The sequence below is a fragment of the Oryctolagus cuniculus genome, chromosome 3 (genome assembly GCF_051225735.1).
Source record: "Oryctolagus cuniculus isolate XC-2025 breed Fujian yellow rabbit chromosome 3, ASM5122573v1, whole genome shotgun sequence".
Classification (NCBI taxonomy): Eukaryota; Metazoa; Chordata; class Mammalia; order Lagomorpha; family Leporidae; genus Oryctolagus; species Oryctolagus cuniculus.
The window spans coordinates 175,873,458-175,901,394 of NC_142869.1; the positions used below are offsets into that span (position 1 = coordinate 175,873,458).

A 27,937-nucleotide genomic window follows, 5' to 3' on the forward strand; every position below is an offset into this window, starting at 1 on the left:
GCATTTTATTTTCAGATATTCATAGGAATGTAGATATTAGAATTTCAAACATTTTAAAAATCAGTACTGTCTATGGGGATAGTGAATGTTTTAAGAAACAGCATCAGAACTTTCCGAAGGAAGCTAGAGCTGGTAGGAACAATGTAACAGAAAATTCTCTGCAGAGGCAATAAACCTCCCTTGCGTTTTGTGTCCCTTCCTATTTTATTTCTGTAAAATATTTAATTCAAATTTGTTCTTTGATGTCATTTGCTCCCTAGTTATTATGTATATAGTGAGATTGCTAGGGAGATAGACAGAAAATAAAAAGACCCATATGGACACTGATTAAAATTCCTAGCTGCTCCACTTCTTTCCCAGCTTCTTGTTAATGTTGTGGGAAAGCAACGGAAGATGGTCCAAGTGCTTGGGCCCCTGCATCCACATGGGAGACATAGAAGCTCCTGGCTTCAGCCTGGCCTAGCTCAGGCCATTGAAGCCAGTTGGGGAGTGAACCAGTGGATGGAAGATATCTTGTTCTCTCTCTAACTCTGCCTTTCAAATAAAATAAATAAATCCTTTTAAAAAAAATCAAATATTTGGGTGTTGGAATTATGGCTTATCAGGTAGTCATTGCCTGCAATGCTGGCATCTCATATAGGCACCAGTTCAAGTCCCAACTGCTCCACTTCTGATTCAGTGCCTAAGTAAAGGCCTGGGAAAGCAGTGGAAAATAGCCCAAGTGCTTAGGCCCCTGCACCCACATGGGAGACCCAAAACAAGCTCCAGGCTTTGGATCATCCCAGATCCAGCTGGTGTGGTCATTTGGCAGTGAACCAGTAGATAGAACTCTCTATTTCTCTCTCATTGTATCTCTGACTTTCAAATAAAATAAATAAATCTTTTTTAAAAAAAAAATCCAATGTTTGGGGTGCTGGTATTGTGGCTTAGCAGGTAAAGCTGCTGCCTGTAATGCTGGTATCTCATATGGGTGCTGCCCACATGGGAGACCTTGAAGAAGCTCCTGGCTTCTGGCTTCAGCCTGGCCCAACCCTGACCATTGTGACCATCTAGGGAGTGAGCTACTAGATGTAAGACCTCTGTCTCTCTCTCTGTCTCCATAACACTGATTTTCAAGTAAATAAATAAATAAATAAAACCTTAAAAAAATCAAACGGGTGAGGCCAGGATTTGGCCTTGTAGCTGAGATAGGATAGGATCTAACATCTAACATTAGAGTACCTGTGTTCCATTATCATCGCCAGATTCTGATTCTACTGTACTGGTAATGTGGAGCCTGGGACACAGCGATGAAGGCTCCAGTAGGCGGTTTCCTGCCACCCACCTGAGAGACCTGGTTCATGTTTCTGGCTCCCAATACTTTGTGGGAACGAGGGAGTAATCTAGCAGATGAGAACTTTCTGTGTCTCTTTGCATTTCCTTTAGTAAAAAAGTTTAAAAAACTCATTTAGGCTATTATTTTATATACATAGGAGCTGGGGATAGAACAAGGAATAATTTAGAGAATAAGATATTCTGAAAATATTTCATGTTTTTATTTCTCTTTTTGTTATTCTCTTTCAAATGGAAGTACCACTGAGAGAAGACATGACATTAATCTTTTAAGGTCATATCAATTCTCTCATATCTGATATAATGGAAAACATAGGGGAAGGCTGTAGAAATGAGGATACTTACAAGAAGAAAGTTGTAAAACAAAATATAAGAAAATTGCTGCCCAAGCTAATCTGAGATTGCAATTAGTAATTAGCAGCCACTCAGAAGTATGAGGGTACTTGAAAAAGTTCACAGAAAAACTGAAGTCAAAGATGTTTATTTTGGTGCAAAATTTTTTGAGATCCATGCATTTTTTTCATAGCATACAAGTTCAATGTTACAGCACAAGCTGTATGGGAAAAATTTAATCATAGTGCTATTAAACAATTGTCTTCTAATTATAAGTGAGGCAAACACTGTCCCCAACACTGCTTTCTTATTGAGCACTAAGATTGATGGTGGGTACTTACGTCCATTCAAAGAGCTAAAACAGTCAATTTTTTTCACAGAAGATAATGTGTATGTGTATATGCCAAAAATTTCTGGGTTTAATAATGAACGAGATAGACATGATTCCAGTCAGCCAGAAAGCAGAGATAAGGGAAGAGAAATTTTACATCATCTTAATAGTAATTAATTGTATTATAAGAATTGTGGTTTCTTTTAATGTTTCAAACTATTAAAAAGTAAAAAGATAAATGCATGCTACTGAAAGATATGGAATCATCTCGTTCAAACCTATAATCTTTGTGTAAACAGTCTCTGGTAGATTGTGTCATAAATGAACTCACAAATGATAATATATTTAAACATTCATAAGCTGTTCGGAAAATATTAATATCCGTCTGTGTTTCAGTTTTCATATCTCCAAAACTGGCACACTAATACCTTTCGGGGTGACTGTGAGGAATAAATGGAATGCTACATTTGAAAGCATATCTTACAGTCAATAATAAGCATTTAAACATGATATTCTTTAATCCAAAAGGAACATTATTTGTTGATAACATTGAATTCTGAAATACGTATTTTGAAAAATGATTTTCATCCATGGTATTAGATTACAAGATTAAAACTGAGTAAGGGGGGGTGCAGCACTGTGGCATAGCAGGTAAAGATGCTGGCTGCAGTGCCAGCATCCCAAATGGGCGCTGGTTCCAATCCCGGCTGCTCCACTTCCAATGCAGCTCTCTGCTCTGGCCTGGGAAGCAGTAGAAGATGCCCCAAGTCCTTGGGCCCCTTCACCCGTGTGAGAGACCCGAAGGAAGCTCCTGCTCCTGGCTTCAGATCGGTGCAGCTCCAGCCATTGAGGCCAACTGGGAAGTGAACCAGTGGATGAAAGACCTCTCTCTCTCTCTGCCTCTCCTTCTCTCTGTAGGTGTTAACTCTGACTTTCAAATAAATAAATAAATCTTTAAAAAAATGAGTAAGGGGATAGGATGGTGAGTGATCTGGCATCTAATTTTATTTCCTTCCTAAAATCTTCACTAAAGCTGGAATACCATCTCACCAGTGAGCAGGAGAACAGAAATCTATGGCAGAAGATCAGTTTTCAAGGACAGAAAGCAAATGGACATGTGCTTAGAGATTCCATAGATATAGGAATGTAGAGAGAAAATCTGATAATCTCAGAAGACCAGAAGCATCCTTAAAAGGTCCAGTAATAAATAAAGTAAAATGAACTATATAAAGGCTGCTTGACAGCAGATTCACAGGCCCCCCTCTCTGCATTATGGCTGATCGATTCATCCTCCCTCGTTATGGTAGAGAACTGGAGATTCATTCTTCAGAAGAAGCCTGAGAAATACCAGGCATAGTAAAGGGCATGGAAGCCACACAGAAAATGGGGACTGTCTGTGTTTGCCTGCTTGTTTGTTTTTGTAAAGATTTGCTTTTATTTATTTTAGAGGCAGAGTTACAGAGATGAGACAGAGTCAGAGAGAGAGACTTCCATGTGCTGGTTCACTCTTTAAATGGCTGCAAAGGCCAGGGCTGAGCCACACTAAAACCAGGAACCTCAACTCCACCTAGGTGTCTGATATGGGTGGCAGGGGCCGAAGCACTTGGACCAACTTCAGCTGCTTTCCCAGGTGCATCAGCAGGTAGCTGGATCTGAAATGGAGCAGCCAGGACATAAACTGGATCTCACATGGGATACTAGGTTGTAGGTGGTGGCTTAACCTACTGTGCTACAGCCAGCCCATGGACTAACTATGTTGAAGTCAAATGCTGAATGTTAAGCTCCCAGACCTCTTCCTTCAAATAGTTCCAATATTGCTGGTAACCAGATCAGCAATATGTAGACAAGAGTTTAGAAACTGATCTCCAGAGAACCTGACCAATGTAAAGAGAAGACTTAAACATGCTGAGGACAAGTGCAAGGGAGTCTAAAAGCAGGGCCACTTCACAGCTCTGCAGTGAGATGATCAAATGATTCAGCATACAAACAAGGACACCACTGAGAGAAAAGGCAGAACTGCTAAGAACTGTACCAGGGTAACAAGAACAATATGGGACCATGCTGGGCACAGCAGGGTATGTGTTCTCTCCAACCAAGGCTAAAGTTCAAAGTCAGTAGGATCTTCTCACTCTTCACAAGAATGTAGCTAACAATGATGAGGAACCTGAGAGTACCGTGAAGGATAGCAAAGAAAAAAAAATAAACAGAATAAAGTAACTTAAGGGAAAAGAAAAAAGATGTTTATTTTCCTCAGGATGGAAGAACTAATTATATATTCATAAAACCATAATAGAATGCTAGTAAAAGGAACTTATAAAGAATAAAAAAGCTTCTTTGATTAAAAACCACAGTGAAAAGAAATTCTACAAAGAGAAAACAGAGAAGCTCTGAGAGATAAAATCATGAACAAATGAAATACGTAAGTTACCAGTGTTAAAGGGAAAGCCAAGCAAATGTATAAGATTATACATACTCCAAGGCATATAAATAATATATAACAACATATAACCATAGCATATTAATAAATACTATAATTTCATGTGAAATTTCAGAATATCTGGAACAAAAAAAGAGGATTGTTCTAATTTTCAGGGAGAGGGAGGTCATCCTGAAGAATTAAGAAAGTAACCGAGGATGAGCTGGATCTAAACTGGAATGAAGAATACGGGGCAACAGGAGGCATGAGTTTCAACTGGGAAATTTTTGGATGAATAAACACAGAGTGAAGAGAAATTCCATGATGATGGTATATCCCAGAAGACAAACAATCCAGGTTGGAACAAAGGGAAATATCAATAAAATGCCCACCGTTATATCATGGTCTTTTATAACTTGGTAACAGGGTATATCAATTCTACTCTGTACTTGGTTTGTCTTGGCCATGTTTCAATAAGCTTCCTGCTCTGATCTTCATGTTCTGTTGCCTAGAATAGCAAGGGCATTCATCTCACCTACAAAATCATGCTTCCTTGTTTTTTTTTTTTTTTTTTTTTTTACAGGCAGAGTGGACAGTGAGAGAGAGAGAGACAGAGAGAAAGGTCTTCCTTTTGCCATTGGTTCACCCTCCAATGACCACCGCGGCAGCGCGCTGATCTGAAGGCAGGAGCCAGGTGCTTCTCCTGGTCTCCCATGGGGTGCAGGGCCCAAGGACTTGGGCCATCCTCCACTGCACTCCCGGGCCATAGCAGAGAGCTGGCCTGGAAGAGGGGCAACTGGGACAGAATCCAGTGCCCTGACCAGGACTAGAACCCGGTGTGCCGGCGCCGCAAGGCAGAAGATTAGCCTATTGAGCCACGGTGCCGGCTTGCTTCCTTGTCTTAATCTTGAATCCTAGAGATAAATAATGTGAACTTAGATGCAGAAAGGCAAACAGGAAAGATAGAACACAAATAGAATAGTGAAATATGAATAATAGTAATGACAATAAGGATGATGATATAGCAAATTCTTATCAAACATTGATTATTTTTGTTCAAATATGTGAATAAAAATGTGAGATTAATGATTATGTGAAGACAGGTCAGCCTTGATAAAATCATCTGCAAATGCATGAGAGAGATTTTTTGCAACTTCAGTCATAGGAATATTATTTCCCAAATTTATTTTCTCACTCTTCATTAATAAGACAATGACTCCCACGCAGAAAGCATTTTATGTGAGCCACTGATGAGCTTTAGGGCTTCTAGTTTAAGTCATTTCCAGGAAATATAACTTTAAATCCTCGCCAATTTTGGCAACATATAATATTGGTTCAGTTGATTGTTTTAAGTTTGTTGGTTGCAGTAATTAATCAAGGACACAAGATAAAAACAGAGATAAGCCCTTATATGAAACTCTATCCCTCAAATTTCTAGGAATATTCTGATATGAAGTTGATCTACTCAAAAGTAATGCAAACTGGCACAAAACTGAAAAACCCAGTGTTTGCAGAAATACTATCATCACTAGCTTTAAGTTTTCACAGAAGAGAGGAATTCCCAGTGACAAAGAATGAGATTACTCCTGTAGCTTTTGGCTTCTGATCACTGGTCTTAATTAGTGTTTCCTGTTATTTTTTTCATCCTGTTTGAAGTCTTGATTATTGTGGGCTGTGAAGAGTTTCAGACCTGCAATGCTGGAAGCAATCCAACGGAATTCCCCAGCCACAGACAACGTGAAGACATTATTATATTTTGATGTAAAACCGCCCAGCAGAGACATGGGGGCTTGAGCTCCCATGCAGGAGAATTCAAGGACACGAAAGAAACTGTATTTAAAACCGTGTTTTTCAGGTTATGTGATATACTTGAAGGCAAGTATATTTGTATATCAGGCGCCATTTTGGAGGTTCCAGAATCAATTGAGTTGCCCATTACAGACCTAAACCCCACTTCATCTCTATTTAACCAGCCTCATCCACTGCTTCCTAGGTCCTGTCTGTGGTGTGGGCCACCTCCCCAGTCTCTTCAAATTTTCCTTTTCTTCCCTCGATTTAAAGTTCAAAAACTATTTGAGAACTTTTGCAATATTAACCTATCCCTCTGACTGACATACAATGGGGAAAGATTTCAAAGAAAGCCTGGCAGGTAGAAGCCATCTATGGAATAAGCGTGAATCCAGAGAAAGGGAGTCTTTGGTGAGTGGGTAATCAGTTATGGGGAAGAGTTCTTTTATGGGCTGTGTTTGATCAGTGAGCTGGTTTCTAGATTTTCAACTGAAGCTGTATGAACAGAATTGAATTCAAAGATTTATACTGATTGTGAGGAACTGAAATAGCTGAACGCATGAAGCAGGAGTTGCTGAGTGATTACAAAGGTTTGGGACAAAGACAGCTTGTGAGAGGTCGACAAAGAGGAGAAGATGTGACTGCCGGAAGACAGAGGAGAGCTATTCTGCGTGTAGGTTAACTACAGAGGATGTAAACTAGGCCAGGAGATAGAAAAAGGGGAGGAAATGGCTCTGAGAAAAAATAAAAATGAATGTCAGGAATTAAATGGAAGAAGACATTGTTTTGAGGCATATTTTAGGCCATCAGAGTCGTTCTTGATATACAGGTTCATGGAGGGTTTGGAAGCTCAGTAGTACCCATGCTTTGGATGTTAATAATCCCTAATACAGAACGAGAAAATTACAGCAGGTTAAAGCTTCAGCCTGCAGCGCCAGCATCCCATTTGGGTGCCAGTTTGAGTCCCAGCTGCTCCACTTCTGATCAAGCTCTCTGCCAGGCCTGGGAAAGCAGTAGAAGATGGCTCGGGTCCTTGGGCCCTTGCACCCACATGGAAGACCAGGAGGAAGCTCCTGGTTCCTGGCTTCAGATCGGCTCAGCTCTGCCCATTGCAGCCATTTGGGGAGTGAACCAACAGATGGAAGATTCCTTTCTCTCTCACTAGCTCTGGCTCTGGCTCTCTGTAACTCTGTCTTTCAAATAAATAAAATAAGTCTTTAAAAAATGCTATCTAAACCATATACAGTAAGTTAGAGGCATGTAGGAGAATTCTGATGACAACGAAGTGATGTGAACAAAAATTGCTAATTTCAGAAACCATATGAAAAATGATACTACAGCATCCAGAACAAGGCAGACCTGTATACAAATGTGAGGCTACAGACACACACATCTTCCCCCAAAACACACATGCTCACACATCCTGTAACTACAAACTGGCTCTGAGCTACACAAGTCTGGCTAATGTCTGCCTTCAGTATGTAATAGATGTGTAGCCTAATGAGCTTTATTTTCATCACTCAAAAATATGGGAATCACAATAATATTATCTACCTAGTAGGGTTATTATTTGTTTATTGAATGAGTTGACGTGTATCCTGCACTTAGAATGTGCCTGCAAATAGTTTGCCTTCAATGAGATATCTATATATAATTCCGAGTGTAAAATAGAAAATCTTTATCATACATTTCCTAACATGTTGGTATTTCTCACTTCTAGCTGGGATTTAAAAAAAAATTTGTTTATATCTATATTGTCAAAATTTTATTGAACTATATGCAAAACTATAAGACTGATAGAAATATTAATATTTTATAAACTATATATGCTGTTCCTCAAAATATAGGAATAAAAGTTTACAGGGTTATAAGTCACATTCAGAGGCTCGAGAGATGTGATAAACAGAATTCGAAGATTCCTGCCACCTGGTGGACACACGTGCGTAGTCTCCATTCCTCCAATGTGAGTGGGGCCAGTTGACAGGATTTCATACCACTCCTGGGATTGGACTTACTTTACATGGCAAAGGCAAAGAGAATTTGCAGATATAATTAAGGTCTCTAACTCGATGACTTTGAGTCCATCAAGTGAGAAATTATCCTGGGTACGGGTAATCTAACCAGGTGAGCTATACAAAGAAGGTCTCTAGAGGTCAGAGAGACACCCATGTACATGCAGAGCCATCTGGGTAGGACTGGAGCAGTTCCTAGGAGCTAAGGGTAACCCATGGTCAGCAATGAGTAAGAAAATAGGACCTCAGTGGACAGCATTATTGTGCAGAAGGTTCAACTATGCTTACATTGCTAGGATCCCACACAAGGGTCCCAGTATTTGCTAGGATCCCATACAAGAGTACCAGTATTCCACTTCCCATCCAGCTCTGGGCTAATGTACCTGCAAATACAACAAAAGATGGCTCAAGGACTTGGGTCCCTGCCATCCATGTGAGAAACCAGGATGGATTTCCTGGCTCCTGGTTTTGGCCAGGCCCAGACCTGCTGTTGTAACCATTAGGGGAGTGGAACAGTAGAAGGAATATCTCTCTATCTCTGTCTCTCTTTCCTCTCTTCCTTTGCCTTTCAAACAATACATCTTGTTTTAAGAAAAGAAAAAGAAAACAGGACCTCAGTCTTAAAATCACAAGCTACTGAATCTATCAACAACTTTATGGAAGTTCCCTGAGGATCAGAAGTCTTTGATGGAATCATAACTCTGGCTGACGTCTTGATCTCAGCCTGGCCATACCGAGCAGGCAAACAGCTCACCTGTGCCAGACACCTGCCCTGTGTGGAAGGACCCACGTGGCTTTGGAGAGGTGGGGGACGAGGAATGGCTAGCTTTATGATGCTTGCCCCAGAGCCCAAGATAACTAACATGGAGGTCCATTTTCCCCTCTCTGCCTACCCACACTGCATTATTGAAATTTGTGAGAAGTATAATAATAAATAAAACAATATTACCCAGTACAAGTGCTTAAAAACTTGAGTAACAATCTCTCTATAAATATTAGATTAAAAAGACATGAACAGGTTTTACCATTCTAGAGGATAATAGAATCTGATCAGCTAAATCCCAGGGCTTTATACAGCACAAATTATGTAAACAACCTTAATGGCTTTCTGATAAAACTACAAACCCAGTGCTAGGAAAAATGTAAGAGGTGTTTTTTATTTGCACTTTCAACTTCACACACTGGAGCACAGATGCTTACTTAAATTTTTTAAAAATTAAATATGAATTCAAAAAGAGCTATAGAGAAAATGAATTAAAGGATAGAATATTATGAAAAACAGTGTTTTCTGATATAAGAATAGGCTGTACCCTTCCAAGGACAATGGCTGGATCTAGCATTATTTTTATTATTACTATTATTATTATTAATCATTGGTCACAAAGAACTAAATAAAAACTCTAAATATGAAAGGTCAAGATTTTTAGGGACAGAATGTTGTTAAATAACTGAAGAAAATAAGAAGTTAAAATATCACAACAAATGTACAACCAAGAGAGGTAAATACTAAAAATTTGATGTTATACATTCATAAAATTTATAATAGAGAGAAGATAAAAATTGAAAAAGAAGACAAGGATAACCATGACCATATTTACAGCATTCTGTAAGATTTAAAACAAGACCAGGTTTCACTTTTATAGAGTGATGAATTCTTCCACCAAGTGAATATATCCTCTCTTCAATGTCAACTGTGCAGCACTTGAAAAGCTGAGCATTGAAGGCACCCCCTAATTTCCAAGAGATGTAGCTCAATCCATGGTTCCCCCATCCAAGCTGTCCATACAGGCTTGAAAGAAGTTTCATCACTTTTGGCCATACTGCATTCCCTGGATCCTCGTTGCTATAATTTGCCATACTTCTGGTATACCGCTGCATCTTTTTTTTTTTTTTAAAGGATGTATTTATTTATTTGGGCCATCATCCACTGCCTTCCCAGGCCATTAGCAGCGAGCTGGATAGGAAGTGGAGCAGCCAGGACTTGAACCTGTACTCATATGGGATGCCAACACCCCAGGTGGAAACTTAATCTACTATGGCACACCCCTGGCCCCCTCCACTGCATCTTTGATACACTTTTGAATTTTTCAAAGTCACTGTCCACACTGAAACATCTTAACACTTTTTAGGACCCAAACAGTCATTTCAACATCCACAGGGATGATCCATTAACAACCAGCATTTTCCTTTGTGTGTGTGTGTGTGTGTGTGCTCATTCCTACAGAATTTTTGACTATTTTGTCACAAGATACCAGACCTCTACCTACTAAATTTTGAATAGGCAATTCCTAAAATGCCTCTATTCTGTTAACATCATCCTCTAAGTGATGTTATCAAATCCCATATATTCATATGTTAACAATTAGCACATCTCTATCTTTAACCCAAACAGGATTTTGGGGTTTATTCAACTGCAATATTTGCATCTCAATTTAGTTAGCATATAGCACTTTATATTTAACTAGGTCACAACTGAATTCTTGAGTCTTCTAAATCTGTTCTTCCCTTACGTTTCCACATTCTTAAATGGCACCGTGATACTTAAGAGTTGTTATTCATAACTACTATTACCTTTTTATCTAGTCCCTAACTACTACCTTTAAAATATATCTAAAATCTATTGCTTTTTCATCACTGGCCCCGTTTTAGTCCAAGGGAGTCTCATCTCTTCTTTGGCTTTTCATAACAGCTACGGACTTGCTGTTTTCACTTGGTCTCCCATGGCACCCCACGAGGTGGTTTTTAACTGCAATCAAGATCTTCCTGTCTTCCTGATTCAAATCTCTCATCTTTATGAATTCCACCCATTGAAGAATAATTAAAACCAAAGTCTTTCTCCATTACAGTTCTCACTGCTGGTTTGCTCTGGCCCTTGCCTATCATCCCACATCATTTTGAACTCCTTTCTGGGGCTCACTGTGCTGCAGGTACTGGGATGTCAGTTCTTTGGAATAAACCTGACATTTTTATGCATTGGGACATTCATTTGTGAGGCTCATTTCTTTTCCTCACCTTTTTGAGTGCTTTGACGGCTTCTATACTTTAGGTTTTGGGGCACATATACATTAAAGTGAAACATCAAGATGTTAAAAAATATATTGTGCTGTTCTCGTTTTTCTTGAACATGTATCTCTTGGGAATGCAGTAGCCCAAGCCAAGTTTCGTGATATGCCATTCTTTAAAATTTTTCCAATTCAATCCCATCGAGGTGGCATGTACCAATGCCATCTCACTGTTCCAGGTGATCAATTTCAGTTCACAGTTGGTCATGGTGGAGGGACTGGGAGTCAAAGGGAGCACATAGACAAGTCTAGTACCTGCTAACGCTAACCGATGGAGTAAATAAAGGGGAGAGTGATCCAACATGGGAAGTGAGATACTCAGCAGACTCATAGAATGGCAGATGTCCTAAATAGCACTCTGGCCTCAGAATCAGCCCTAAAGGCATTCGGATCTGGCTGAAAAGCCCATGAGAGTATTTCAGGCATGGAAAGCCAAGACACTCTGGCAAAAGATCTCTGTGAGTGAGATCCCAGTGGAAAGAACAGGTCATCAAAGAAGGAGGTACCTTTCTCTGAAGGGAGGAGAGAACCTCCACTTTTACTATGACCTTGTCTAAACAAGATAAGAGTCGGAGAACTCAGAGGGCTTCCATAGCCTTGGAAACTCATGACTGGAGCATAGGGAGATTACTGATGCCATAGACAGGAGTGTCAATTTGTAAAGTCAACAACAGGAGTCACTGTGCACTTACTCCTCATGTAGGATCTCTATCCTTAATGTGCTGTACATGGAGATTTAATGCTATAATGAGTACTCAAACAATATATTTCACTTTGTGTTTCTATGGGGGTGCAAACTGTTGAAATCCTTACTTAATGCATACTAAACTGATCCTCTGTAAAAAAAAAAAAAAAAAAAAAAAAAAGAAATTATCAATTCCCAACTTGACTCTCACTGGGATTAAACATGACAATAAGTCTGCTCTGATTTCATCATTTAAAAAAAATCATCTATTATTTTTCACTTTATGTTTCTGTATGGGAGCAAACTGTTGAAATCCATACTTAATGTATACTAAGCTGATCTTCTGTATATTAAGATAATCGAAAATGAATCTTGATGTGAATGGAAGGGGAGAGGGAGTGAGAAAGGGGAGGGTTGTGGGTGGGAGGGACGGTATGGGGGGGAAGCCATTGTAATCCATAAGTCGTACTTTGGAAATTTATATTCATTAAATAAAAGTTAAAAAAAAATTAAAATTTTTTTGACAGGCAGAGTGGATAGTGAGAGAGAGAGACAGAGAGAAAGGTCTTCCTTTGCCGTTGGTTCACCCTCCAATGGCCGCCACGGCTGGCGCGCTCAGGCAGGCTCACCGCGCTGATCCGAAGGCAGGAGCCAGGTACTTATCCTGGTCTCCCATGGGGTGCAGGGCCCTAGCACTTGGGCCATCCTCCACTGCACTCCCTGGCCACAGCAGAGAGCTGGCCTGGAAGAGGTGCGACTGAGACAGAATCCGGCACCCCAACCGGGACTAGAACGCGGTGTGCCGGCGCCACAAGGCGGAGGATTAGCCTAGTGAGCCGCGGCTCACTTTGTGTCCTTTCCAGAAGATGAAATGATTGATGAGTGACAAAGGGCTAAAAAGTGCCTCTTGGCCTGTAAGACAAAATTCTTCAAGTGGTTTGGGACATACACATGTTCATAACTATTTTGAATGAATTAAAGAATGTTTTAACTACAGAAAGTTATACCATATTCCTTCCTCTGGGACAACATCTGGATTAATGGGCTAAACTCTAGTCCTGAATATTAAAGAGATCTTAATGAAAATCTAGGGATTTTAAGAAGTTTCTGGGAAAAAATGGAATTAAAAGATTATTTCGATGCCAAGTTGTTTTTAAATCCATTTTCCAATAACATTTTCCAATAACTATGTGAATATTCCTAATATATATATATAGATTCAAATTTTTTTGCACCAAAACAAATACATTTAATCCCATTTTTATGTTGCATGGCATAGAGTCATATGTGGCAATCATTGTTAGTAGCATCATAATTTCACTAATTCTACCATCTGACGATGGTACACACACCAAATACTGATTGTCTCATGAAGTCAGTAAATACTGAAAGTTTCATGCCCTTTTCCTTATTTGGGGGAGGATTCCAAGTGCCTGATGGAAAGATCTGCTTTTATTCCACACACTACTGTGGCAGTTTACAAGAATCCACAATCTAATATCATGACTCTGACATTTGATGTGGAAGTAAAGAAAAACCAGGTTATGTTTCCTAGTAGAAAGCTCCAAATAAATCTCAGGAAACCTTCTGGTAATCTTTGCCACTGCTAGAACTGCACTGCAATACCCACAAAGGTTCTTCCACTGTGGGGAATGGAGGCAGGTCTGGCACAGTGTCTAAGTATCCACTGTTGGGGAAGTGAGGAGTTTGAGCAATGACAAGAAACTGTCCTGGTCTCCATTACTCATGGAGGCTGCTTCAAGAACTAGATTTTTCTGTTAACCCACTTGGGTTTTTCCCCTACATACTGATGTGTTGCAATGCAAACCAGTAATTGTTTAAGTCAAAGGCAGAATTTTCAAAATACACAGTGTCAGGTTACTGCTTTAGAGATGCATCTCACGTTCTACGTAACAAAGCCAGCAATATTTAGCTCCTTAAATGTGGTGCTAAGAATTCAGCACTGAAGAAACAGGGCATCCATGGACTTGTTGATCCTCAGCCCATGGAGAAGCCATCTTTATAAAACATGACTATGACACAGTTACCTGTCATGTTGCAGTACACCTTGAGAGGCCCCAGGGGTCCACTGCCATCAGGGTCTATCCAGTAGTAATTTGACGTCTGGCCCAGGTGCTTGTAGGCTTCGCAGGAAGGTTCGTAGATAGCTGCAATGAAACAGCCTACGTGAACACACGAAGAGAAAAGGCTCCCCAGGCACTGCCCCAGTATCACCGCCAGGGCTGGCAAACCCCTGTGCAGCAGGGACAACAAGAGCAAGCGGTCTTTGTCTCTAAATGTGAATGAAGAACTTGGTGTTTTCTCTAGTTAACAAACATAGACAGTGAATTCCTCCAATGACTTTATAGTTGGGAAAGGACGATAACAATCAAATTGTAAAACAAAAATAAATAAATTGTTAAACATACGTAATGTTTGTTTCATGGACACTCATGATCACTTTAACTGACAGTTATTTGTAGATATCATCTACATATTATAAGGGACCTTATTTTGTAATGTCACAAATATTGTTTGCCTTCTTGGGCTAACAACTAAGAGAGGAAAGAAAATTCCTTTTTGTACTCATTCACACACATACTTTTTTTTTGCATAGTTTAACTTTCCCACAAATTGTATGTGATTTTTGATCTTGTTTTATCTCAGGAAAAAATGAGAGATTTTTCTGACTCATTTTATTTGTTACAGGTGCTTTAATTACATCAAATCTAGTTTGTGCAGAAAGTTGACATTCATGTAAATTAAATTACAGGTTTCTTTCATTATTTTCCTTTTTGTTTTTGTGCTTGTGACAATTTTCTTTTTCTCACAGATATTGCACCTGTTTTCAGAAGTACAAAATGGACATTTACATATTTCCAGTGTTGTGAGAACATCTAAGATGCTATTGAGAAAACTTCTTTTTAACAGCTCCACCCTGGCATTTATCAATAATGTGAATGATTGCTTCACAAAACTAAGAAGTGTTTCCAGTAAAAAGCTGCCGACCTGACACACAAGTAGTGGAGATTTTTGGTAAAGTGCACTCCTGTCATACTCCCAGGACCTGTTGTATGTTAAATATGAAATAAGAGTATTGACTCTGGGACCTCACTTTGTTATGTTCCTTTACCAAATCCTCTGTGCCTTCCTTTGGCTTCCTATGGCTTCCTGAGGATGGCAAACTTTCAATTTATTTTATTTCTTTTTTTTTAACTTTTATTTAATGAATATAAATTTCCAAAGTACAGCTTATGGATTACAATGGCTTCCCCCCAATAACGTCCCTTTATTTCAACAACAATAGCACACTCCTCTGAAACATTTCTAAAATTCTTTGGTTTACCCTTCTTCTTTCTCTCATTTCTGTCTTTCTGCAAACAGTTGAGTGCCTGTGTGTTGGGCAGTGGGCCAGGCACTGCAAACACAGCTGCAAACAATACAAGTAGAGCCCTTTGAGCAGAGAGCAGAGCTTGTTTACCAATTGTTCTGGTTTCCCGGTGCAGTCAGTGCTGCGGGAAGAAAGTGTAGTTCGAGAAGCAAGCAGATCCCAGCCACCTTTTGTCCCACTGTAATTATTCATTTGCCCATCTTCCATCTCTTTAGAATCTTACTTAGGTAATACACTGTACCGATGCCCTATCTGAAATGTCACATCAAGTACATATTGCAATAAAAAGCATGGAAAAGGTATTTTTAATTTTTAAGCACGAAGATTCCATACTTAAATGTAGGTTTTAGAAAGAAAACTCTGGGCCGGCACCGGGGCTCACTAGGCTAATCCTCCGCCTTGCGGCGCCGGCACACCGGGTTCTAGTCCCGGTCACGGCGCCGGATTCTGTCCAGGTTGCCCCTCTTCCAGGCCAGCTCTCTGTTGTGGCCAGGGAGTGCAATGGAGGATGGCCCAAGTGCTTGGGGCCTGCACCCCATGGGAGACCAGGAGCAGCACCTGGCTCCAGGCTTTGGATCAGCGCGGTGCGCAGGCCGCAGCGCGCCATCTGTGGCGGCCATTGGGGGGTGAACCAACGGAAAAGGAAGAACTTTCTGTCTCTCTCTCTCTGCTTCTCTCTCTCTCACTGTCCACTCTGCCTGTCAATAAAAAAAAAAGAAAAGAAAAGAAAACTCTGTGTAGCAAAGCAATAGGAAGAGATGCAAAGATAAAGAGAGCTTTTAAAAGGCCCTTTTTGCCATACAGCAGTTGGAAGATGCCCGGCACACAACAAACGAAAAGTACTTGGACTGACATTTTTTTAAGATCAGCAGGGCATGGAGGCCAGCAGGGCATGGAGGCGAGGAATAAATGGGAGCTAAGAATGAGCCAAGCTCACAATCTGAAAATAAACTGCCCTAATAATTTTTGACTCCACCTCTCCACATTTTTGGTATAGCTCAATATAATCTATGATGTCAGGCTCAGATTACAAGGTCTTCCCCTTAGTCCCTGTGGCCATATGGCACTGGAATCTTTCACCAGGTTGGGCATTTGGCCTGGAGGGTAAGATGTTGGTGGAGGGACTGGTTGGATCCTCGGCTCTGCTTCTGATTGTAGCTTCCTGACAAAGCAGACTCTGGGAGGCAGAAATGAGAGCGCAACTGATCACATTCCTGTCACTCACATGGGAGGCTACTGTAGGCATTTGGGAGTGAAGCAGCAAATGGGATCTCCTCTTTCTCCCTGTGTGTCTGTCCCTCTGCCTCTTAAGTAAAAAGTATAGAGAGAAAATGTTGAAAAAATGTTATTTTCTATTATTTATTAACACTCATTCTCTTTCCCTTCTGCCAAAATTCCTGTCATTGTTCTTATCTATCAGTATCTGGTTTATAACATTCACTCTTAAGGGGATTGTTCTATTAAAATACCTCTTCATTTGTCACCAATTAGGCCCATTAATTAATGTTAGTCTAGTCATAAACCATCACTTTCACTATGTTAAAAATGTAGAATGTTTCTCTAATATCTGTGATACTATATCACAGACCCTCATGCACACATAGAAGAACTTTTCAAACCTAGTTCTTTGTTTGCAATATTTTGCTAATGTCAACCTCGCACGCTGGTCTGGAAAATGTGCTCCAGGAGCGTGTTTAACTCATGTTTACTCTTTCTGGGGTTTCTTTTGTCTGCAATATGCCACAACCTTCTTTCTCAATCCACAGAACCTCTTAATCAGAGCTAGCAATTAAGGCAGAAGGGGTAAGAAGCACACCTCTGTAAGTAAACATTTAAGTTCAAATGCTGACTCCACAAAGGACTACTTCTATAACTCTGGCAAAGTTTCCTAACTCCACTTAGCCTTATCTGGAGAATAACAGGTATATGAAAGGACATCATGAGGATTGGAAGAGATAATCCCCACCAATTGCTTTACACAGTGTGTTATCCATGATAAACATTTAACAGGTGGCATTTTTGGCATTTTATTATTAACATGATACTTACTGTCTAGGTACCACTAACATATCTCCTTCTTAAGGAAACTCTCAGTAGTCAGTATGTCTTTCTGTAGAATCCAGGGCACTTACTGCTTTTTGCATGTACTGTATTACTGGAGTGTAGTTAGAACTTGATTGACTGTTATTAACTGAATTTCATGTATGAAAATCCTATTTCCTAATAGGACTGTGAATTGTCATAAGGGCAGGGTCTGTAAAACGTGTTTTTCTTTTTTACTTCAACCTAATACAGTAGATATTTTAGAAAAAGTTACCAGAGTTGAATTTAAAATTTACCTATGCTTCATGCTATTCTGATTTTGGTAGAGGCATATGTATCTTAAAACATGATTGAATAAGTTTAGGAGACTACTGTATTTCTTGGCAAGTATACAAGACTTAAACAAGGGCTATGACCACTTCTCAATAATTTGCTAATAGTAGATGTTGAAGGCAGAGGAATGTAGGAAATGTTGGTAAACAAGACTGCTTCTCTTTTTCTTCCAAGTGTGACAATTATTCTCCTTGTCTTTAACCCATGACAAACCCACTACTTGCATTTGCCTCATCCAACTAATGGAAAACTAGGGACTTCAGTCCCAGCTTGTGCATGTGTGAGCATCACCTGCAGAGCTTATTAAAACAGATTCCTGGCTTCACCCTAGAGTCTGACTTGGTGGAGAACTTGTGGCTTAACAAGCTCCCAACTACTGCTGGTGCAGCTGCTACTCAGACTGCATTTTGAGTAATGTGGGTGTAGTCCGGAAAAGGAAGTTAGCTCAAGAAGGATGGACCAGGGGCAGGCATTGCGGTGTGGCAGGTTGAGCCACCGTCTGACACGCCCATATCCCATATTAGAATGGCAGTTTGAGTCCTAGCTCCCCCTCTTCTGATTCAGCTTCCTGGTATTGCATTCTGGGATGCAGTGGATAATGGTTCAAGTGTTGGGCCTCTACCACCTACATGAGAGACATGGATTGAGTTCCAGGCTCCTAGCTTTGGCTTGGCCTAACTGGCAAACAAAGATCTCACTGACAGTTCCTCTGCCTTTCAAATAGATGAAAATAAATAAAAATATTAGATTTTAAAAAGCATGGATTAATCTTTATACTTAAATATCTAAGAAAATTAGATCACTAAAGGTAGTAAATTTTTATTTTTATTTATTTGTTGGAGAGTCAGAGATATTTCATCCCTTTAGTCACTCCCCAAATACCCACAATAACTGGGGCTGAACTAGAATAAAAACCAGGAGACTGGAACTCAATACATGTCTCGCACATGGGGGCCCAAACACTTGGGCCATCAGTGCTACCTTTCAGGGTCCACATCAGCAGGAAGCTGGAGTCAAGAGCTGGAGCTGGAATTTGACCCCAGGCACCTGACATGGGATGTGGGTGTTTTAAGCAATACAGTAAAATCCTAAATGTAATAAGGTTGAAATGCCACTTAACCTCCCTCGGAATATTAAAATGGAATGAGATTTAAAATTCTAGATAAAAGCACAATATTGGTAGGGGTCGTTGTATGGGGAGCAGTTCCCTCCGCTGGGATGATCTGCATTCCACACTGCAATTCCTGTATTGCAGTCCTGGCTCCATTCTTGATTCCAGCTTCCTGCCGTTGTGCACACTTGGAGGCGGTGGGCAATAGTCATGTCCCTGCCACCATGTGGGAGACCTGGATTAACTCCCTGCCTCCTGGCTTCTGCCTATCTCAGCCTGGCTGTTGCAGGCATTTTGGGATTGAAATGATAGATGGCAGGACTCTGCCTCTGTCTCTTTGTCAAAAATAATAATAAATCCTAAAAATGTGTATATTTATGAATGTACAAAAAATACTTGGAAAGAAATATGTGAAGACAATAACAGTGGGTATCTTAAACAGTTTATGGGTGACTTAAAGCTTTTCATACTTTTCGGTATTTGCAACATCACTTTGTAATGTGTACAGTTTATATTATTTTCTCACTAAGAATACACTATAAGATATATCATATATAGAGTACGGGGGTAAATGACAAGGGCAGTTGTCATTTAGTAAAATTGCATTACTTTTATAATCTGAATAAGGAAATTTTAGTTCAAATCTCCCTTCCTTCATTTACTACCTGTAAACTCTCCCTAACCTTTTGCTTTCTCGACTGTAAAATGAAGGCAATGATAACCCCTTTATCAAATTATTGTGAGAATTAAATGAAATCACATACTTTGTAAACTAGAGTATTGCTTATATATATTTAAATATTATGCAAAGTGAGCTAATGAAAGAACTGACCCTGCCCACCTCAACAAATTACTCTTTACCAGTGGAATGCTAGCAGAGTTGCATGATCTTTGCACATCAAGACTTAGCAGATGACAGAGCACAAGGCAAAGGGAGAACCCACCTGGGACCATCATCAGTAACTGGGGTTTGCTCACAGACAAGTGAGGTAATGGGGCTGATGGCAAAGTAAATAGATGCATGAAGACCTTCGATCTATTGGTAAAGTTTCTCTGTTGGAACTCTAAGTCCCAAATAAGAAGTCTCATATTGTTCTATTAATTCATTAGCAAATCTCAGTTATTCAGAAATGGCACTACTTGAACACATCAGACTGAATTTCATAGCATGCCAAAACTCAGAACAGACAAGTGTTAAGTATCTTGCTCATATTTATTAAACAATACTGTCTAACACTGTCGCTCCCCGTCTTCGTGGAGGAACGACACAGGACCCTGCGCTGTTCTTTTGTCTGCTCGGCCCTCCCTGGGTGTGCTGCTGGTTCTTTCCGGGTTGGCTACCGACCCTTCCACCTCCGTGGAAGGGCGGTTCCCCCTAGCCACTTTCCCCACTTCCGCGGGGGAGCGGCACACCACCGGCCGGCTCTCTCGGGGGCTGCACAGGTGTTCCTTCAGATAGATGTTCCCCTTAGATGTTCCTGGTGCATGTTGTCTCTCTCCTCCTTTATAGTCCTCTTCCACCAATCCCAACTCTGCTACCCACATGCCGAGTACGCTGCTCTCCTCCAATCAGGAGCAGGTCCTGCTGCTTATTGGTTGAACTGGAGGCAGCTGTGTAGAAGCTGTTTCCTCCTCTCCCAGTGCCATATTGTGGGAGAGCAGATGCATAGAATAAGTCTTAATTCCAGTAACAGTCTAGTCCAAGTTGCTCCCAGTTGCTCCCCACATAACACCATGTGGCATACAATGGAAGATCGTAAAGGATACTATGAGTTTTTAATTGCTGCTCTACCAAGTGACCTGACACTTAGAGACTTAACACAAATTATCATCTTACAGTTCTGGAAATATGGACACAGTTATGATTGTAAGGTTCTAGTCAGAATATGAAAGCAGGGTTTACTGTGTTAAATTTAAGGGGTCAGTTCGGCTGAAAACTCTAGGGAAGACTTCATTTATTGCCTTTTCCAGGTTCTAGAGGCTGAATGCATTCCTTGGCTGTCTCATTCTTCCATCTGCACAGTCAGCAGTGGCTGGTGGAATTTTTCCCAGGCTACACTGCTCTGAATCTATGCTTTCATTGTCATTGTCATTCTCTTCTCTGAGAATTTTTAAAGGCCCTGTATTTACATTAGGTCCATTCAGATAATCCAGGATAATCTCAAGCAAATGACCTTGATTTAATCACATGGTATCTGCCATACAAGTTTACATATTCACTTGTTCTGTAGATTATGCCATTGGCGTATTTTAGGGGGTAGGGGACTTTATTATTTTTTAAGATTTATTTATTTTACTTGAAAGTCAGAGAGAAAGAAGGAGAGGCAGAGAGAGAGAGAGGTCTTCCATCTGCTTGTTCAATTCCCGGTTGGCCACAGTGGCTGGAACTGTGCTGACCCAAAGCCAGGAGCTTCTTCTGGGTCTCCCATGTGGGTGCAGTGGCCCAAGGACTTGGGCCTTCTTGTAGTGCTTTCCCAGGCCATAGGACAGAGCTGGACTGGAAGAGGAGCAGCTGGGACTTGAACTGGTGCCCATATGGGATGCCGGCAGTGTAGGTGGCGGCTTTACCTGCCATGCACCCATGCCAGCCCCGAGGACTTTATCTTTGTAAAATATGAAAATATGAGTGGGTATTTTGAACAGTGGTTAAGACATCGGTTAGGGCACCTGTATCCCATATTGGAGTGCCTGGGTTCTTGTCCAGGCTCTGCTTCCAATTCCAACTTCTTGCTAATGCACATCCTGGGAGGCAAGTTGATGGCTTAAGTATTTAGGTTCCTGCCACCCATGTGGGAGAACTGAATTAAGTTTCAGGATCCTGGCTTTGGTTTGGCCTAGTCTTGGTGTTGTGGGCATTTAGGGAGTGAATCAGCAGATGGAAGGTCTCTGTCTCTCACTTTGTCTCTGACTTTAAAAAATTGAAAATGAAGTCTCTCTGTATACCTATATGAATATATTATAAATGCTCTATTTAAAGTGCAGCCACTATTGAGGAGCTAATGTATTCTAGCGTCATTGAATAATAAAAGCAGTATTCAGCTGAAAAATAAATGAAGACAAAAGAAGGAAGTCAAACTTTTGTAGCGAAGGTTAAAGGTCCAAATGGTCCTGAAGGTTACAGCATCAGTAGAACACTGCACATGTGCTTCCTCCGCTCACCTAGACCTAGTCAAGGCCAGGAGGGGAGAAACACTGTCAAAGCAAGCTTCTTACGATTGCCTAATCACTGGCAGAGAGAAGAGAAAAAGTTTCACAGATGTACAACAGACCTAATGCACTAGGAAATAAACCATCCTATAAAGAATGGGGAAGAGGAGAAACACAAAAGACCAGCTAATTCCAAGAATACCTGGGCTCTGCTGATGCTACTGCGTTCAGGGAGGCTCTCACCACGTCTTTCTAGGTTTTGTATCATGAAAAAGGCCAATAAGCATGGGGCATGCATCCTTCCTGTCATTACCTGGAAAAGCATTTGTAATGCTAGAAGTGACTAAAAATCACCTGTATCAAAAAAATCAGAAGTCAAAAATGCACAGAAACACAAAATTTGTACTCAGAACATCATCTTCAGTCTCCCTGATGGCACATAAGATGGACAGAGTTTACTTCTAACAAAAACTAAAACTGGGAAAAACATAAGATAATTTCATACTGTATTTGAGACTGAATGTTATAGCATGACATTTGAGAATCAATTTTTACAAGCATTCTCACCTTCCAGCTTCGTTTTGGAAGACATTGTTGCTTAGCCCCCATTTCTACTCACCATGGTAGGGACTAAGTCACAAGATACTTCAAAGAGACATTGGCTTCCTGGAATCCAGCCCTGACATTTAATCTAAAACATGAGTGCAACAGAAATGTTTTATATGGCACCTACTTTAGTTGGCCATGTTCAGGCTAGGATGGTTTCTTGGGTCTCCTCTACTCTGATTCCTCTTCAACCATGAAGCCACTTTATTATCTTTATCTGGCTTCAAAAATAGATTTCTTTATTGTAAAGAGATGTCTCTCATTTGAAACTAGGAAACTAATTGGCTTTCTGGTTTCAGTCGGGTTCTACTGAATTTGTTTGAAGAAATTGGTTTTCCTAGAACCTAATTATTCCTGTTAAGGCGACTCCTGAGGTTTGTGCACAACCAAGCTGAAAATCCAGAGAGGTGACAATGACCTTGGGACCTGCCTCACTGAAAGCTCCCTAATTCTAGGACCATGCAATTATTTTTAATTAGTACAATGGTAGCTTCACAATAGCTATGTCCTCATTAACACTTGAATATTAACCTCATATGTTCTCCGTCTCTTTGGATTTTTCTGTTAAGACTGAGTGAATGCCCCGAGTAAATTACATTATTTCCCATAGGAACAACTGTCTCATTACTGTCACACAGCAAACAATGACAGTAGGGAGAGTATGGGTTTAAAAACAGATATTCCGCATGCCAATTTTGTGTTATGATCTCCCCATGAATACAGTGTCTGTAGAAGGTGTTATTCATTACAGCCCTCTAATGGGTTCTTTCACCTGTCCAAATCTCAAGGGAGAGACAGTAATTTAGGAGAAAATGAAGAAAAGTTTTGGTTTCTTTTTAAAAGAAAAAAACAACTTGTAGTTCTCTTACTCAACAAGTTGTTGTTGTTGTTGTTTTTGAAACCGGAGCAACATTTGCTTTTTATTATTTCCACTCTCTCCCTTCCCCACACCCATCCCATTTCTGTTTTTTGTTTCATTCTTCCCAAATCCTACTATTATTTGCATTGATTTCAAGACACTGCTTTAAAGAAAACAAAGTCCATACATTTGCAACGTTACTCACAAAACTAGAAGGCTTTGCCTTTGTATGATTATGGCTATCAAGTTTCTTGGCAATGTTAATATCCATTCTTGGTATTCTCTGACCTCTACTCTACAGGATAGCAAATGGTCCGGTATTTCATGACTCAATCTGGACAGTACTACCTGTATTTCATTCATTTTTACTTTTAAATAATAGAAAACTCTAAGAGGAGGTATGGAGAAGGGAAGTCTCCAAAAACCAAATGGGCATATTAAAAACTCATGCTGTCTCACTTTAATCTCCACAATAAAGCTCACCAGTCCTGATTATCACTTGCTCAGATCCTGTAGGGATTGCTGTACCATCTTTTTGCTCCATCTACTTAATTTCTCATTCCCATTTTGAACCTTCTCACTCTCATTTTCACTGTCCAAATAATAAGACTAAAAAGATTTACTTAAAATGTGTCAGCATCCATATCTACCTCCTTCACTATAACTCTGAGAATATTCAGCAGGTCCTTCTCCCCCTCCTTTTTTTTTTTTTAAAGATTTGTTTATCTGAAAGGCAGAATTATATGAAGAGAGGGAGAGACAGACACAGAAATAGACAGATCTTCTATCTTCAGGTTCACTAACCAAATGGACACAAAGACCAGGCCTGGACTTTGCGGCAGCCAAGAACCTTGAATTCTATCCTGTCTCCTACATGGGCGACAGGGGCCCAAGTACTTGTATCATCATCTTTTGCCTTCCCAGGAACATTAGCAGGGAGCTGTGTGAAAAGTGGAACAGCTGGGACTCAAACCAGCACTCATGGGGTGCTCGTGCTGCAGGTGGCAGTTTAACTCACCGTGCCACAACACCAGGCCCCCCCTTTTACCTTCTCTATTGCTGATTAACTAAATTGGTGGTATGTACTAATATGGTGCCAGTATTTAGTACTATGCTTTCTACAAAGAATAAAAATCAAATTAATCATAGATTCTGGCTCTAGAGGATTCACTATCTAATAATATATGGGACAGGCATGTTAACAGATAAAATATTGTATGACCTATTAAATGGTATAAAAGAGATAGAAATAAAGGACTTTGAGAACTTAGATAAAGGATTGGATAACTCAGTTTAGGATAGTTCAGGAAGCCTTCATTTGTGACGTCAGTTGAAACTGATTCTTAAAGGATAAAAAGGAGTTTGCAAAGAAGCAGGAAGAGGGACTCCATCTTCCTAATGCCATGTTACTCCACCTGTGCTCAGTTAATTTAAGAGTGCTTTCTTGATTCTTCTCCCTCTTTTTCTACTTGCTCTGTATTCTCTGTACATCTATCCTGGTCTCCCTTATCTTGGTGGGTAAGGAAGGTGGAGGAAGAAATGTCCATATTGTCCCAGTCCTGTTCTTCACCCAATGTAGGCAAACTGGGGTTTCTCTACCACTTGCCCCTTAAGTCTGCAGGTCACAATGATATCACTGCTGCTTCACTTTTTGGAGCACCATGGACGTCTACCATGACTTCCATGAAGTCTTGTTCTCTGTGAGGGTATAGACACTGTAATTGTTGGCTGTCCCCTCGTTGAAATGTGTTCTTAGCTTCTGCGCCCTGACACTTGTCTGCATTTTCTCTTGCCCTTCAATCACATGATCCTGTCCCCTACCTGTTTTTCTTCTCCTGGCTTGGAAAAGGAGCTATTCTCTGAGGGCTCCTCTTGTCATGGAGGCTGTGTCACTGCCATCTGCTCAGGACAGCTATTTAAATTGTACAAGACTATGCACTTAGGAAAAGGCAGAGCCAGGCTATGAAGGAATTCTGCCTTCATGGTCCCTGACTTAAATATCAGGCTAAGTTTTCTACACTGATCTCCTTGATGAAGGTGTATTGCATTCTCCTTTCCTGAAGATAGCATGGAAATGGGTGTTAAGTTGTGTTTTGCTAAAAAAAACACCTAAAACAGAACAGATTGTTCTTGTTTATAACTTGTGTGTGTGCATCAAGGAAGGGAAAAAGAAGTGGGAAAATTGTCCCATAGTTTTTACCTGAACAAAATTTATTAAGGAAACCAAATGTGTTTCTGATGAGAGAGTGCTAACTCCAAATGCAAACTGCAGTCATTTTGAGTAAAGTCATCCTAGTGACTTAAATAATAAAAAGATAATTATATTTTATACTAATTTACACCTTTAAAGTGTTTTACTTTGGGGTTAGCACTGGGGCCTAGTGGGTAGAGGCCCGCCTGCAGTGCCGGCATCCCATATGGGTGCCATTTTGAGACCCTGCTGCTCCACTTCCAATCCAGCTTTCTGCCGTGGCCTGGGAAAGCAGGAGATGGTCCAAGTCCTTGGGCCCCTGCACCTGCATGGGGAGACCTGGAGGAAGCTCCTGGCTCCTGGCTTCGCATCTGTGCAGCTCAAGCCATTGCAGCCAATATGGGAGTGAACCAGTGGATGGAAGACCTCTCTCTCTGCACCTCTCCTTCCCTCTCTGTGTAACTCTAATTTTCAAATAAATAAATACATCTTAAAAATATTTTACTTTAATATATTGGACATAATGAATGAGGAAATAGGACTGATTTTAAGTGTCAAATAAAACCTTTTAAATTTAATGGAAAGATGCATCATAAAAAATTGTGAGCCTTAAAACTTGAAAAGGAAACAGGTCATTTTTTATTCAGTTACTATTTATAGCCATTAGCTATATTCCCACTAAACTAGGGATTTTTTTTGCCTTTTTACTTGTTAAGTTTTTTGGTGAAATATTAAGTCTTTTTACTGCAAGGTAATTTTAAAATATGTTATCTCAAAAAGTAAAAAAAAAAAGAAAGGGAGAAGGAAAGAGTGTGGAAGGGAGGGAGGAAGGGAATATCATTAGGTTCTTTGAATTATATCTACAAATTACATTGAATCTGTTAAATACAAATCAAAAATTAAAACTAAAAAATATATATAAAAATAAATGTTTTTTTTAAAAAGAGAAACAGACTGTTTACCGTAGCAGAAGGTCATAAAGAAGACTAACACAATGCGAAGATCCCTGGGTTAATAAGTCAAAATTCCTTTCTTGTGTTTGGGTTTAGTAAGTCCATAGGCTTCAATTGTTTGCCACTTCACTTTTCTGAGTATGAATTTTTGTCTATGGAATGAGCAATTTGATGGGAGAGTATTCACATTCTCTTAGGTCAATCACTCCATAATGTTTTAAGCTGATGGTTCACATTTCAAAGGCCATAAAAATGAATTATCTTTGCTAACACTTTATTATCCCTTGCCCTATTATTTAAGCATCAGTGTAGTGGTGAAGATATTATGGGTGATTTCAGAGTTCTTCAGGATGTTAGCATTTACTTTAGATTTAGGATACAAGAATTCCCTGACAGTGGGAAGATTATAAAAAGGTAGGCTTGTTTTATAATGACATGTTTCAAAACATGAGAATTTTACTATTGTTAAATGTGATTTACAGCACTTCCTGCTGCATGAGGTCCTAGTCAGAAACAAATAACAGAATTTGCCCATCTTCAAAATAAGCCACTTGAGTAGAGATTAAGGGATCAACATTTTTACCATTCTTTTTTTTTAAGATTTATTTATTTAATTGAAAGAGTTACACAGAGAGAGGAGAGGCAGAGAGAGGTCTTACATTCGATGGTTCGCTCCCCAATTGGCTGCAACGGCCGAAGCTGTGCCAATCCGAAGCCAGGAGGAGCTTCTTCTGGGTCTCCCACATGGGTGCAGGGGCCCAAGGACTTGGGCCATCTTCTACTGCTTTCCCAGGCCATAGCACAGAGCTGGATGGGAAGTGGAGTAGCCAGGACTAGAACCAGCACACATATGGGATACCGGCGCTTCAGGACAGGGTGTTAACCTGCTAGGCCACAGCGCCAGCCCCAACCTTCACCATTCTTTACCCAGGCATGAACCAGGGAGGTAATAATGCTTTAAAATATTGAGGCACATTGCAACTTGTACATTGAATTACTCACTGTAAGAGAAGCTTTTCTCCCGTTACTTTGACCTCACCTATCCTATTTACAGCAGAGGGGAAGAGGAAAAATGTGCATTTCTGCCTTGCAGAATAGTTTGTCATGATAATGACAGACTAGGCCATTAGGAGAAAGCTATGTTATGCTTATGTTCTCATTCAGAAAGACAGGGAAACCTATACATGTTTGGACAATGTTCATTTTATGTATGGAAGAACCATGATATACTTTTTTAAAAAGACTTTATTTATTTGAAAGGCAAAGTTAAGAGAAAGGTAGAGAGGGAAAGAGAGCAAGAGAGAGCTAGTAAAAGAGATCTATCCACTGGTCCACTCCCCAAGT

General features: G+C 40.2%; 1 protein-coding gene across 1 annotated transcript in view; it reads right to left on the bottom strand.

Moving 5' to 3' along the window:
* Positions 1-27,937, bottom strand: part of CNTNAP2 (contactin associated protein 2) — a 2,149,916-nt gene that overhangs the window by 609,608 nt on the left and 1,512,371 nt on the right. Inside the window, exon 12 of the mRNA XM_089329590.1 lies at positions 14,008-14,127. Within this exon, the coding sequence (XP_089185716.1) occupies positions 14,008-14,127 (120 nt within the window). The remainder of the gene's footprint in view (positions 1-14,007; positions 14,128-27,937) is intronic.